The sequence below is a fragment of the Chanodichthys erythropterus genome, chromosome 24 (genome assembly GCF_024489055.1).
Source record: "Chanodichthys erythropterus isolate Z2021 chromosome 24, ASM2448905v1, whole genome shotgun sequence".
In the NCBI taxonomy this organism is placed as follows: Eukaryota; Metazoa; Chordata; class Actinopteri; order Cypriniformes; family Xenocyprididae; genus Chanodichthys; species Chanodichthys erythropterus.
The window spans coordinates 4,081,306-4,097,935 of NC_090244.1; the positions used below are offsets into that span (position 1 = coordinate 4,081,306).

General features: G+C 37.1%; 1 protein-coding gene across 3 annotated transcripts in view; it reads right to left on the reverse strand.

The window, feature by feature from the left end:
* The window catches only part of syt7a (synaptotagmin VIIa), a 172,826-nt gene that overhangs the window by 36,066 nt on the left and 120,130 nt on the right, over positions 1-16,630 (reverse strand). The window contains exon 2 of one of the 3 annotated variants that reach the window (XM_067379723.1): positions 9,212-9,328. The exons of the other annotated variants lie outside the window; for them this stretch is intronic. Within the exon in view, the coding sequence (XP_067235824.1) occupies positions 9,212-9,328 (117 nt within the window). The remainder of the gene's footprint in view (positions 1-9,211; positions 9,329-16,630) is intronic. 3 annotated transcript variants of the gene reach the window in all.

The window sequence follows — 16,630 nt, forward strand, 5'->3', positions numbered from 1 at the left end:
TATTTATTTAATTAATATTTTCAAATCCAACTGTAAGTATATATCATAATTAATAATTTTTAATGAATTTATTGAGGCTCATATAAATACTTAAAAAATATTTATATATGCATCTACATACATACTATTTCCCAAAACAATGGTAGAAAGTTCAGGAAACCTGTTTGAAAACAGTTATTACTTTTCACTTAACCTTTAATTGTCATAAACATTTAACAGTCTTAAAAATGTGCTTCATTTTCCTTATGCAAGTTATAGTTTCTAGGACTGACAATTGATTTAAAAATGTAATTATTAATTAATAATAAATTGCACCAAAAATAGATCATTCGAAGACATTATTGTAGCAGACAAGAAAATAATTGAACATATATATATATATATATATATATATATATATATATATATATATATATATATATATATATATATATATATATATATAAATTTTATTAATTTTACTCAATGCATTAAATTCACATGTCTAATGATTTCTTATTTTTGCTGTTTTGATGTTGGAGTGAATAATGACCCGCGCATCATAAGATTCACTCACATATTCATTACAGCGTCTCAGTGTTCCAGTAGCTGTAATCTTGCTCATGCTGATTTAAGCACTTCATAGAGATATAACCATCAGATAGCACTTCAAAGCCTATGTGTGTGTCTGTGTTTGTGTGTGCGTACATTATCTCCGTCTTTGAGATCATTTGCTTCCCACATTATATCTGCCACTGCTTTAGAATTCAAGCTCAGCGATGTTGGTTCTCCAGTGCTGAGCACTTCCTGTTCGACTCTCATTCACTGGGCATTCTGGGTAATCACAAGCCTTCAGAGCAGCGGCAAATGGGCCAGAGGAATGTGCCAACAGCTAGAAGGCTTGGCCATTCAGACACAATCTCTCTCTTTCACTCTGCTTTCTCCTTATTAGTCTGCTAGCTCTTCCTGGCTGAGTTAATTGCATGTGTGTGTGTTTGGCGAGCCCTGAGTTTTACTCTAGCCCTAATTAACCAGGGAACGAGAGAAAAGAAAAATGTGTTTGAGCCGAAAAAGAGACAAAAAGACCAAATAAATCACCCAGAAAAATAGTGAATGAGTCAAGTGGAGATTCAAGAGAAAGTTCACCAAACGGTGTTGAACTGTATAGCAGTGTTGGTAACGTTACTTTTTCAAGATACTAGAGTAGTTACACTACTGTTAAGCTAACAACTAGTTAGCTATACTAGAAGCTATTAATGAAAATGAGCGTTATATAATAAAGTATTATGTAACTGGTGTAACCCCTCCTGTTTGAACCGCCCACTCTAAGCAGGGCTCAAACCCGGGTCCGCTGGCATGGGAGTTGGGCACTCTAACATGGAGGCCGCAGTCTCTGGCGTCAGTCGAAAAAGCACCTCTTGACATCAGGGGGGTGAGGTTTACACAAACAGCTCTTACCGGCCTACATCTGTTATATTCACCCTCCTAAAACTCACTCCCATTTGGGTCACGGCACCAATGTAACCCCTCCTGTCTGAACCGCCCGCTTTATGCGGGACTGGAACCTGGGTCCACCAGCATGAGAGTCGAGTGCTCTAACAAGGAGGCTAAAGAACACAGTCTCTAGGGTCAGTCAATAGAGCACCTCATCAGAGGGGTGAGGTTTACATGCACAGCTCTTACTGGCATATGTCCGTTACATTTACCCCCATAAACCTCACTCCCATCCAGGTTACGGCACCAATGTAACCCCTCATGTTCAAACCGCCCACTTTATGCGGGACTCAAACCCGGGTTTGCCGGCATGGGAATCGGGTGCTCTAACAAGGAGGCTAAAGAACGCAGTCTCTAGGGTCAGTCGATAGAGCGCACTCATCAGGGGGGTGAGGTTTACATTCACAGCTCTTACCGGCCTACATCTGTTATATTCACCCCCTAAACCTCACTCCCATCCGGGTCACGGCACCAATGTAACCCCTCCTGTTCGAACTGCCTGCTCTAAGTGGAACTCGAACCCAGGTTTGCCGGCATGAGAGTCGGCGCTCTAACAAGGAGGCTAAAGATCGTAGTCACCAGCGTCAGTCGCTACAGCGCCTCTTGACATCAGGGGGGTGAGGTTTACACGCACAGCTCTTAAAGGTCTACGTCCGTTACATTCACCCCCCTAAAACTCACTCCCATCTGGGTCACGGCACCAATGTAACCCCTCCTGTTCGAACCGCCCGCTTTATGTGGGACTGGAACCTGGGTCCACCAGCATGAGAGTCGAGTGCTCTAACAAGGAGGCTAAAGAACACAGTCTCTAGGGTCAGTCAATAGAGCACCTCATCAGAGGGGTGAGGTTTACATGCACAGCTCTTACTGGCATATGTCCGTTACATTTACCCCCATAAACCTCAATCCCATCCGGGTCACGGCACCAATGTAACCCCTCCTGTTCGAACTGCCCGTTCTAAGTGGAACTTGAACCCAGGTTTGCTGGCATGAGAGTCGAGCGCTCTAACAAGGAGGCTAAAGACCATAGTCACTAGCGACAGTCGCTAGAGCGCCTCTTGACATCAGGGGGGTGAGGTTTACATGGACAATTCTTACCGGCCTATGCCTGTTATATTCACCCCCCTAAACCTCACTCCCATCTGGGTCATGGCACCAATATAACCCCTCCTGCTCTAACCGCCTGCTCTAAGCGGAACTCAAACCCAGGTTTGCCAGCATGAGAGTCGGGTGCTTTAACAAGGAGGCTAAAGATCGTAGTCACTAGCGACAGTCATTAGAGCACCTCTTCACATCAGGGGGGTGAGGTTTACACGCACAGCTCTTACCGGCCTACATCTGTTATATTCACCCCCCCTAAACCTCACTCCCATCCGGGTCACGGCACCAATGTAACCCCTCCTGTTCGAACCGCCCGCTCTAAGCGGGATTCGAACCCAGACAAAAATATAATATAATAAAAATAGATAAAATATTTTATAATATATTATTGGGGTGTGACAAGATCTCATGGCACAACATTAATATGTGATGAGATTTCTCATTGAGGTGAAAAGCTGTCCCGTGATATTGCCATGATGGAGTGTGAGGGTAAAATTAGAAAAGAATATGACACGACTACATTTACATTACGCCTCCACTGTCCTTTTGATTTTTATAGAAATATAAACCATTTAATTCATTTGGATAATGGTCGCTTCAATCTCATCCAGCTCATCCAACAACACAAGCTGCAGAGCCGTACGTAGTGCAGCAGGAATCAGAGTTCTCTGATCCCATGACGAGAGTAAGTGGCGAGATGACTGACAAGACCATGGCGGAGGATTCGTTGCACAACAGAGCCTAAATCTCGTGTAGCCAGACCTTCAGACTGATGGCAGAAGGTCTGGACTCTATCATATTTCATTGGCCAAGGACCACCCAAAAGGATGTTTGACTGACATGTAACGCAACAAATCACAGTTCGTTTTGTTCTGTGTCATGTTTAGGGGCTGGAAAATGTAAAGTCGATGTCCCTACAATAACAGACCGACGTTGCATCTAATAAATTCTTCATTCAAGAACGTTGTGCAAGTTTACCGCGTACTTCACATACTTTTGAAAATCCAGCATTTACTTTAACCTTTTTTATATTCAAAACTTTATTAAAAATATTCATAGTGTAGAGTGTTTTTCTTATTTTTTATGTCTTTGTAATAAATTGCTCATAATCCTAAAACTGAACAACACTGTGGTGTATTGTACTTTTTCAAATCGAGAGCAACAATACTTCACTTCGACAGAGGAGGCGCTAGCAGCACAGGAATTACAGGTGTTTCCATCATAATGAAGTCTTGCATCAGTCTGTGTAATATTAATGATGATCAGGCCGACCCCTAATGTTTTCCTTCGTGTTTAAAGAGGCATCCGAGTGTATGTCAGCTCCAATCTCAGGAGAGTTACGCCACTTCAGTCAGAGGCCTGTAAATTAGCCTCGACCAACAGCGTCAATACTCTCCCTCTCACTGGCACACCACCAAACGCAGTAAATCATAAACCTAATGCCATACAGCGGCTGTTTGTGAGACAGAAAGAGAGAGACACTCACGTCTGCGTTCTCTAATTTAGCTGCGATCACTCGTCGGCCCTCCAAATGATCAAAAACTAATTCAGCCTCTGACTCACTGCCATTATCCAGCGCAAAAACATTCACCGATGATCGCTGGTTAGCCAGAGAGGATTTCCCTCGAGAGGTGTAGGCAGAGTGTGTGCTTGTGTGTTATCTATAGGGGAATGTTTTTTTTGTTTTTTTTTTTAATAAATGAATGTTTATGTAAGTGATAGGCATGAATCTAAATAATAAAAACCCCTTGCAGAGCAATTCTCTCAACGCACACACGAGAAAACCAATATATGTGTTCGAAATACCATACTATTCATCTTATTTCTGCAGTATGCATACTATGAATTTTATTAATGCAAACCTACGTAGTAGTTTGCCAGAATGTGCAGAATACAATATCCCCACAAAGCAATGCACACAATTTTTCATTTACAATCATAATGTACAAATAAACAAATTAATGTAATGAGGTCATGTGATAATGCATGCAATTTTATAGTATATACTGCATACTGCACATTAGTTTCCATTCCGAACACAGCCAGAGCGGGAAAGGTAAAGCTAATGAGACACCTAGTGAGAGAGAACAAATATACAGCGCAAAAGCATAAAAGACAAGAGGAAAAGAGTGAACTTGGGAGACGTGTTCAAGGAGAGTGGGGATAAAAGGATCTTACGCTTAAGTCCGAGGATGAAAGAAGAACAAATAGGGATAAAAATGCCAAAAACAGAAATAAACAAGGCAAACACAAGCCGTGCGGTAAAGATCGCAACAGTTCATGTCTCAGCGTGAAGTAAGTCAGAGTATCTCACACCTCATTGGCTGAGCCCTGGCCCACACAGCCACCAATGGCATTCAAACACCCCGTTAGCCTCAGGTGAGTCACATTAACATGATAAATGAGCTCATTACTTATTAGCGACATACAGCCGAACATACAGCTTGTTAATTTACTTCCTATCAGCCATTCTGAAGCTCTCTCCCAAAACCTAGCGAGACGCCTACCTAGACAGCATTCATCTGGCGTTTTCCCTGTTCCATAAGGTATAGCTGGAAAACAACGCAGAGTTTAGAAACCTTGTTTTGACAAAATTCAAACAAAGCATTGCATCTTTCGCAGAGAAGGCCATGTAACAAGCTAAGAAAGAATATGGTACATTATCACAATTATCGTAGATTACAGTATCGCAATGTAAACATGACAACATGCTAACGTCATGCTATAATAAAATCCACTGAAAGTGTTGTTTCTCCTGTTCTCATGAGCATCACTATAGCCACATGCTAACATCAATCTGTTAAACTATAAATACTATAATTCAGAACTGTTAGCATGCTACTAAGCTAACAGCGCTAAGCTATCATCAAACTCTTCCAAAAATCAACTGAAAATTGCGTCATTTTTGCAGTTCTCGTAAATAGTGCGTTTAGCATCGAATCAACTGAAAGTGATGTTTCTACTGTAGTTCTTATGAGCATCGCTGTAGCCACATGCTAGCATCAAACTGTTGAGATAGTTAAAAATACACTATTTTACTCAGAACTGTTAGCTTAACACTGTTAGCTTAATAGCATGCTATCATCAAACTCTTCTAAAAATCAACTGAAAGTTGCATCATTCTTGCAGTTCTCGTGAATAGTGCGTTTAGCATCGATACTGAAAAAGAATTGTTAAACTATTACAATGTAATTTATTCATTCGTATGTTATTGTACATTAGAGTATCGCAAGGTAAACATGACAACATGTTAACATCATGCTATAATGAAATCCACTGAAAGTGATGTTTCTACTGTAGTTCTTATGAGCATCGCTATAGCCACATGCTAGCATCAAACTGTTGAGATAGTTAAAAATACACAATTTTATTCAGAACTGTTAGCCTAACGCTGTTAGCTTAGAAGCATGCTATCATCAAACTCTTCTAAAAATCAACTGAAAGTTGTGTCATTCTTGCAGTTATCGTAAATGGTGCGTTTAGCATCGATACTGAAAAAGAATTGTTAAACTATTACAATGTAATTTATTCATTCATAAGTTATCGTACATTAGAGTATCGCAAGGTAAACATGACAACATGTTGTCATCATGCTATAATGAAATCCACTGAAAGTGATGTTTCTACTGTAGTTCTTATGAGCATCGCTATAGCCACATGCTAGCATCAAACTATTCAAATATAAATAGTTAAAAATACACAATTTTATTCAGAACTGTTAGCCTAACGCTGTTAGCTTAGAAGCATGCTATCATCAAACTCTTCTAAAAATCAACTGAAAGTGATGTTTCTACTGTAGTTCTTATGAGCATCGCTGTAGCCACATGCTAGCATCAAACTGTTGAGATAGTTAAAAATACACTATTTTACTCAGAACTGTTAGCTTAACACTGTTAGCTTAATAGCATGCTATCATCAAACTCTTCTAAAAATCAACTGAAAGTTGCATCATTCTTGCAGTTCTCGTGAATAGTGCGTTTAGCATCGATACTGAAAAAGAATTGTTAAACTATTACAATGTAATTTATTCATTCGTATGTTATTGTACATTAGAGTATCGCAAGGTAAACATGACAACATGTTAACATCATGCTATAATGAAATCCACTGAAAGTGATGTTTCTACTGTAGTTCTTATGAGCATCGCTATAGCCACATGCTAGCATCAAACTGTTGAGATAGTTAAAAATACACAATTTTATTCAGAACTGTTAGCCTAACGCTGTTAGCTTAGAAGCATGCTATCATCAAACTCTTCTAAAAATCAACTGAAAGTTGTGTCATTCTTGCAGTTATCGTAAATGGTGCGTTTAGCATCGATACTGAAAAAGAATTGTTAAACTATTACAATGTAATTTATTCATTCATAAGTTATCGTACATTAGAGTATCGCAAGGTAAACATGACAACATGTTGTCATCATGCTATAATGAAATCCACTGAAAGTGATGTTTCTACTGTAGTTCTTATGAGCATCGCTATAGCCACATGCTAGCATCAAACTATTCAAATATAAATAGTTAAAAATACACAATTTTATTCAGAACTGTTAGCCTAACGCTGTTAGCTTAGAAGCATGCTATCATCAAACTCTTCTAAAAATCAACTGAAAGTTGTGTCATTCTTGCAGTTATCGTAAATGGTGCGTTTAGCATTGATACTGAAAAAGAATTGTTAAACTATTACAATGTAATTTATTCATTCATAAGTTATCGTACATTAGAGTATCGCAAGGTAAACATGACAACATGTTGTCATCATGCTATAATGAAATCCACTGAAAGTGATGTTTCTACTGTAGTTCTTATGAGCATCGCTATAGCCACATGCTAGCATCAAACTATTCAAATATAAATAGTTAAAAATACACAATTTTATTCAGAACTGTTAGCCTAACGCTGTTAGCTTAGAAGCATGCTATCATCAAACTCTTCTAAAAATCAACTGAAAGTTGTGTCATTCTTGCAGTTATCGTAAATGGTGCGTTTAGCATCGATACTGAAAAAGAATTGTTAAACTACTACAATGTAATTTATTCATTCATAAGTTATTGTACATTAGAGTATCGCAAGGTAAACATGACAACATGTTAACATCATGCTATAATGAAATCCACTGAAAGTGATGTTTCTACTGTAGTTCTTATGAGCATCGCTATAGCCACACGCTAGCATCAAACTGTTGAGATAGTTAAAAATACACAATTTTATTCAGAATTGTTAGCTTAGCACTGTTAGCTTAGTAGCATGCTATCATCAAACTCTTCTAAAAATCAACTGAAAGTTGTGTCATTCTTGCAGTTTTCGTAAATAGTGTGTTTAGCATCGATACTGAAAAAGAATTGTTAAACTACTACAATGTAATTTATTCATTCATAAGTTATCGTATCGTACATTAGAGTATCACAATGTAAACATGACAACATTCTAAAGTCATGCTATAATGAAATCCACTGAAAGTGATGTTTCTACTGTAGTTCTCATGAGCATCGCTATAGCCACATGCTAGCATCAAACTGTTAAAATAAAGTTAAAAATACCCTATTTTATTCATATTTGTTAACTTAGCGCTGTTAGCTTACTAGCATGCTATCATCAAACTGTGCCAGAATCAACTGAAAGTTGCGTCATTCTAGGGCGTTTAGTATCGATACTGAAAAGAATTGTTAAAATACTAAAATGTAATTTTGTTTTTTTAATTTCATTCGTATTTTATCACAAAGTTTTCGTACGTTAGAGTTTCGCAATGTAAACATAACATCATGCTGACATCATGTTATAATGATATCCACTGAAAGTAATGTTTCTCCTGTAGTTCTCATGAGCATCGTTATTTAGCCACATGCTAACATCCAGCTATTGGAATGTAAATAATTAAAAATGCTCTATATTAATTACTTGTCTGTACAGTTCAATTGAAAGTAGCATAATTCTAGCAGTTCTTGTAAATAGTGCCGTTTAGCATTGATCCTGCAAAGAATTGATAAAGTGGTTAATTCTAATCAAAAACATAAGGCTTTTGGGCTAATTTTAAGGGTACTGCAATGTAAACATGACAACATGCTAACGTCATGCTATAATAAAATCCACTGAAAGAGCTGTTTCTCCTGTAGTTCTCATGATTATCATTATTTAGCAACATGCTAAATTTTCTAGCATTTTGTATTAAATAAATCTACTGAAAAAATATTTTGTTACCCAAAACTCTAAGCTTTGTATTTTGTTATTCAATTAGCATTATACTAATGCCAAACTTTGCTGCAGTCGGTTCTCGTGTAGTTCACCTGCCATGTGAAGTTGCTGCCTATGAAGTGCACTACAAATAAGTCACTTATGAGATTTGGCTGCTCATGTTGGCAGTCGATAGCATGACGGCTCACTAGCGTTTTGGAACAGAGCTTGAGAGGAACGACTGGATCTCATTATGACTTGAAAGAGAGAGTATACAAGAGCGCAGCGCACCGCTGTGTCTGTATCTGCTGCCTCAGAGCCTGTGGCAAATACATGCTACGCTGGGTATTACCCACAATGCTGTGCTCTCTGGCAGGTGCTCTACCGCTTGCTGTGGGTTGGTCAAACATATAATACATCTCTCCACACACACACACACACGCGCGCGCACACATTCTGACAGATACCTCTTGTCAGGGGGGGTTTCTTGACTGGGTGGTACTTCCTGTAGGTCTGGCAGATTGGCAAAGTCGTCCTGCTCAGCCAATCCAATCGCGAGAGAGAGAACCACCATTTTTCCTTCCCTTCACCAAGAAAATAACACACAAAACAAAGAGAGAGCAGAAAGAGAGAGCAGTAAAGTGCAGAGAGGAAGAGTCGAGAGCGAGGGGAAACAGACAAGAACAAGAAACCGTTATTAGGCAGCAGATTTTATTAGTGTTGAGTTGAGTTGAGCATATCAGCCCCGTTCCTCAGACCGCACTGCACAGATACTGCACATGTTCTGTTTTACAGCAGCTGATTCATGAATATGCACTTCTTTGGATGTTAACTTTGGCTGTATCTCAATGACAAACCTGTGCTTATCAATACAAGTAGAGTTAAAGTCTGCATGAAATGGAATTAGTGATCCAAAACAACATGTCTCGATACAAAACATCGCATCTTACAGGTGTTTTTTTAACACTGAAATGAGATTGTAAGATGGTACTGTCAGAAAGGTCGTATGTTCTATTAAAACGAGTAAAATCAGATGGGTTCTATTTCACATTAACCCTCTAGTGGGTCATTTTTGACCAAAAAAATTTACGCTTTGTTTTTTTTTTTTTTTCTTTGTTGGAATGGTACGAAACTTGGTAAAAGTTTTGGCACTTGCTATGTGAACACACACACACACACACACACACACACACACACACACACACACACACACACACACACACACACACACACACACACACACACACAAATCATGGACATGATTTGAAAAGGTTAAATGGTACTGAAAAAAATAGTCATGCTTTGAATTGTTCATGAGCGCACTGGAAACGAATGTGAAGTGAATTTCATCCAGTGGAAGCGTTTGGTACTGCGCCCAAACAAAATCTTACTGAAAGCTCATTTTTTGAGATATCAACCTCAAATTTGGAGCACAACTTGTTTAGATTTATGGCTTTGATTTTCTCACAGTTCTAGAGTAAAACATATTTTGGAAAAATATATATACATTTTGAAATAATCTGAAAAAAATTTCATAATAATAAAATGTAAAAACACTTTTTTACATTTTTTCACATCAGCAACAATCTGCCAAGTATCGTCTTTAAAAGAAACTAAGGCCCTGTCCACACGAACACAGGTATTTTCAAAACCGCAGCCTTTTGTCCACACGCAAACGCAGTATCCGGTCACTGAAAAACTCCTGCCAGGGTAAAGATTTTTAGAAACTCCAGTTGTAGTGTTGTCATGTAGATGGTGAAACCAGAGATTTTGGCTTGTGACGTCAGAACGGGAACCGGTAATAACCTTTTTTCCAGGCTTCTGATTGGCCAACATGGCTTTACGGTTAGGGTTGCATTGCCACCTGTTGGTTTGGCATACTCATGACAGTGCTTCATAGCGTGTTTTTGCATTTTTTTTAAACGAATGAAGAAAAACTCAGTTTATAAAAGGTCTAAACTTAAGTCTGTGGTCCAAAGCAATCAAGATTTACAACAGTTTACGTTGGAAATTTATTTTTCAGGTCTATGCTCAAAAAGTGAATAAATGGATTATAACTACTGCATAAATATAATTTAGTACCATCGAATCCACTAAAAATACAAAATATAAATTAAAAAACATAAACAAACTAAAATATTGTACAATCAATTAATTGAAATAAAACATTCTGTCATTTTTGACTCAAAAGGGTTAAACAAAGAAAAATCATTACGACAAGTTTGCATTATTATTATTATTGTTTAATGTGAAATTGGTTGTACTTTGAATTAAAGCACAAGAATGCAAATTCAAGTATTCGAATCAAAGAATATGTATCAAACAGTTTTGCGAAATACAGATTCTCCAGTCATTCCCATCGCGTTTAAAGCTACTCTTGGTGTAAACAGGCCCATAAACGCTCAAACTCACATTCTCTCGCACACACACACATCGATTTACTGTCCTCGTCACTCAACACATCGTCTGCATCCTCTCACTGCACCTGTCTCACCGTCTCCCTCTTTCACTGGTGTTTTCATCCCCCTCTCTCTCTCTCCTCAGCCTTAATTGAGGCCCGTTAGAGAGATCTGGACTAATTGTTTCTATTTGAGAGTGCAGTGTGTGTGAGGTGTCAGCACTGAGCTGCTGCTTTCTGGGTCACTGCTCAGCCTCTCTCCTCTCCTCTTTCTTACATTCTTCATTTTTCTCTCTTCTTACAAATCCCCCTCATCTCTGAGCCTGGACCTTTCTCTAATATCCTGCTATTAAACTCCTCTTAAACAGCTTTTGAAAGCTTTCCTCTGTCCCTCCTGATCTTAAAGGAACAGTTCACATATATATATATGTGTGTGTGTGTGTGTGAGTGTGTGTGTGTATGTATATATATATATATAGCAAATGTTGCAAATTCAATGTTTCTCCATAGTATTTTATATTATACACATCTGTCATCATAAATGTCATCTTTAGTAAATCTCCAAAAATTAATATCCATTTTTCATATTGTAAATTATGCTTCAATAGTTTTTACTGTTATTTTTTTGATTAATTACATACTTTATTTATTAAGTTAATTTTGGGAAATTTTTTTTTACATCCCAATGGCGTACATGTTTTGAAATATCCCTTTATTTTCCACAGAAACGACATGAAAGTGAGTAAACGGTGACAGTATTTTCATTTTCAGGTGAACTATTCCTTTAAATTCTAATCTCGTCATATGGCATTATGATCTCTCGTTCTCCTCTTCCTTTCCTTCTCCTCGTATCTAAAGTGGTTTTAATACTCTTTTCACCCCCCTCCACTTCCCCATCTTCCATTTTTTCCCCTCTCTCTCCTGCTGTAAATCCATCCGTTCCTTCATATTCTCCTGGGCTTCCCTCCATTTTGGCACACTCCTGCTATTTTTGCCTTTCAGAATTTAATGGCTGCAAAAAATAGCTCCTGGCTGGTGTGACTACACACTCGCACACGTACAGCACATACTCATGCGCCCACAACAGACAGGAATCATTATTGTCAAAGCAATAAAAAGAGGCACTTTTCCGGTGAGAGCCGGACGGCGAATGTTCTGGGATGTTAACAGGACTGTCGCTGACCACTGATAACACACCAACAACCCTCAATTACACCCCACCTCCCCCTTCCTCTCGCTCTTTCTTTCGCCTTCCCTTTCTTGTTCTCCTTTTCCGTCTCTATGTCAGACCCAAGGCCATGTATGTGTGTCAATGACATCCCCCTTAAACTAGCGGAGATGAAATATTTAGTCTTCCCAGCATAAACGGAACACGGATGTTTTCTAACTGGCGTACTTCCATACTATTTTTGCAGTATGCACATTGTTCACAGTTTGTGAATTCTGTATGTATGAAGTTACTAGAGGATCTACACCATTTGTAAAATGTTAAGTATGCAAACTGCATTTAACGTGACTTTATATTTGAACCCAAAGCGATATCATTCACTATGTTTAAATCCACCTATTTTTATGCTAATTTTAAGATATCGGATGGAATGGATGCTGGATGGAAATGCAAAGATGTGCATAAATTCTAAAAATTGTGCATTATTTTTTTTATCGGATAAGAAGACATTCACATAAACTACAATGGAAACACATTTACCAAATAATTCCAACAAAAACTCACGTGACTTTGCCTCAACAGAGGACGTGATTGGATAACTGGACTAACCAGGACAAATCACATCGCACAGCATCTCAAACGTTGGTTTGGTTATTCTGAAATGTGGTTTTCCCGTGGAATTGGGCCACTTTTTCACTGTTGCTGTGGGTTGTTTTTCACATCCACGGGATGAAGCGACCCCAAATAACATGATATTTAGCCCCTGGAATGCGAATTTTACCAGTGGAATCCCAGCAAAAATGTGGATTTTACTTCACGGCACACAATTTTTTTACGATATGCGATTGGGCTAGCTTTGAGCTAGTTTTGACTAGCAGTTGGGCGGGTTTTGATGTGAAAACCTGGCAACCCTGTGCCTGAGCCAAAGTCTGTCATCAGAATGATGTGGTTTAATTCCCTCCCCAGTGTTGCCAAATTGGGCTAATTTAACACTGTTGCCGCGGGTTGTTTTTCATATGTGCGGGTTGAAGCGACCCCAAATAACATAATATTTAGCCCCTGCAAAGAGAATTTTAACAGGGGAATGCTGCCAAAAATGCGGGTTTTACCACCCTGGAACGCAATTTTTACCGGGGGACCCCCCTTATTGTGTTTCTTCTGTGCACTCAGTCATTTATAATGTATTAAAAAAGAGCCACAGTGGCTTCAGGGGTTGCAGCAACTTCCATTTTTTGCACCAATTTCTCGGGAAGTGACAATTTTGGACGCATAGGACGGAAATGGTGCTTTATTTGCAAATGTTAAATGCAATATTCTGATTTTGCGCATAAGTTAAATTCGCAACTTTGGCTACTGACTCTATTTCGTCTCTTTCTCTAGCTCATTATTTGATCAAACTGCCAAAATTTGAGGTGTAGAATAAAAAAGGTGAAATAATCTGATGTATTTATGGGTGAACACTGAACATTATATGCAATGTAGTCCTTTCATGTGATGAGAAACAGTTTGAAACATTTAACAATGCATACTGTACTGGATTACAGTTATCAGTATTGGAAATGTTGTAGGTCATCTGTTATTCAATGCATACAGTGTGCATAAAAAATGCATACAAAACCTGTGCACAGCAAACTGCAGCAATAGTATGGTTGTATGCTATTCTGAACCTCTGACAAAACCCCATATTTCCTCACTTTCGTTCTGCTTCTTTTCATTCTCTGTCCTGGAGTAACAATCCATTTTGAGATTAATGATTCAGAAGACAGAAAATCAATGCTTCAGGGTTAACGTGAATCTGTAGCAAAGACTTTAACCTCAACACCTGCCTGCGTTCAAACACTTTCAAATGCACACCGTGGAAACAAACATGTATAACCAAACTTTTACAGAATAGTTCACACAAAATTCATTTACTCACCCACTTAATGTTCATGAGCTTCTATTAAACCTTTGATGAAATCATACAGGAACATTCAAATCTGTGCTCGTGCTGATCCAGACAGAGCAGTTGTCATGTTTAGGTATTAAAGAGCTTCATAGTCTTTTCAACCACACAGTCTCTTTGTTACAAACACTCAAAGAATCACAGAAATACTCAGATAAAAGTTTATTTTTCGCATATAAACACTGATGTGTTCTGTAGTGATCAAAATAGAGTGACCTGGTGCTTGACGGTTGTGTCAATTACATTGTTACACCACTAGGTGGCGACAAGTGACTGTTAAAAATGTATTTGTCATTGAATTGTTCATTCAAGAGATTCGTTCAAAAACACTGATTCATCCAGTAATGAAACAAGTGGAGTCATTGAATCATTCATTCAACCGATTTAATAAAAAAAAAAAAAAAAAAAAAAACTTTCTTATTAATTAAACATTTTCAATTAGACAGCAGTAATTCATATTTTGTCAGAACCTATAGAAAAACACGTTGTTATTTTTTTTGTTTGTTTTTATCTGTTCAGAATCGTGGAGGAATCGTACGGAAGAGGATTAGGGCCAAGCAATAATAAAAAAATAAAACCATCTTGAGATTAAAGTTGTTAATTTCAAGAAAAAACTTGTTAAATTTTGAGAAAAAAGTCTAGATTAAATGTTGAGAATAAACTCGTTAAATTACGAGAAAAAAATTGTTTAATTTAGAGAAAAAAGTCGAGATAAAATGTTGAGAATAAACTCGTTAAATTACGAGAAAAAAACTCGTTAAATTTCGAGAAAAAAGTCGAGATAAAATGTTGAGAATAAACTCGTTAAATTACGAGAAAAAAACTCGTTAAATTTCGAGAAAAAAGTCGAGATAAAATGTTGAGAATAAACTCGTTAAATTACGAGAAAAAAACTCGTTAAATTTCGAGAAAAAAGTCGAGATAAAATGTTGAGAATAAACTCGTTAAATTACGAGAAAAAAACTCGTTAAATTTCGAGAAAAAAGTCGAGATAAAATGTTGAGAATAAACTCGTTAAATTACGAGAAAAAAAACTCGTTAAATTTCGAGAAAAAAGTCGAGATAAAATGTTGAGAATAAACTCGTTAAATTACGAGAAAAAAACTCGTTAAATTTCGAGAAAAAAGTCGAGATAAAATGTTGAGAATAAAGTCATTAAATTACGAGAAAAAAGTCATTAAATAACGAGAACAAATTTGTTAAATTATGAGAAAAATGTTGTTAAATTTCGAGAAAAAAGTTGAGATAAAATGTTGAGAATAAACTCATTAAATAATGAGAAAAAAGTCATTAAATTACGAGAACGATTACGAGTAATTTTACGAATTTTGTTCTCATAATTTAACAACTTTTTTCTCGTAATTTAATGAGTTTTTTCTCAAAATTTAACAACTTTAATCTCAAGATGGTTTTATTTTTTTTATTATTGCTTGGCCCTAATCCTCTTCCGTAGAATTGCAATCTTTATTTGAAACAAAAAAAATCATGATTCTCAGTTTATCCAGAATCGTGCAGCTCTAAATCATATTAAAAAAATCATATAAAAAAAGTTTTAAGAGGCTGCCAAGATGCAAAAATGGCAAAAAATGACATTAATTTTGACATTATAACTACTTCTATAGTACTTTTTTGGTCCAAAAAGTTTCATACAGGTTTGGAACGACATGACAGTGAGTAAATGATGACAGAATTTTCATTTTTGGATGCACTACTCCAAGTGTTGTTAATTAAAACCAAATCTATTAAAAACTGTTGAAAGTAATTAAATAAAGCTGAAATAAAATAAATAAATATAAAATATGAATACTAGATTAAAAAAAACTAAAATTACTAATACTTAAACTAAAATTAAAACTGAAACTATAAAAATAAATGCTAAATCAAAGCAGTATATAAATAATAATAAAATAACATCCAAAATACCCCTTCAAACTCTGGACAAAATGAGCGAATGATAAACAGCAGGATGACGAAAGAAGAATGTGGATCAAATAAATACAAGAAGTGTATCTGAAGAGTATAAATATCGTGAGGCACAGGTTTGACTGCCATAATGGCATTCGTAGGAATTCTTTTTCAAACCTGTCATAATAAGCTGTTGACCTAGCAGCGTGTGAAGACCCCTAGCTATTCATCACTGAATCGCTGTATTTAAATATGAAAATTACAGGCCTTTTCTCACACCGACCCACTTCAGGAAAGCATCTATTATAATTCAATTAAATACGTCACAACAGAGCCAAACGTCGCTTACACACAACTGAAGCAGGATTACAAATTCAACCATGTTACATCACTTGAGAACCATGAAATCCATCAATCACGCTGATTTGCTGTGTGTGCACGTGTGGATAATCTTGGGAAATTAGATGATG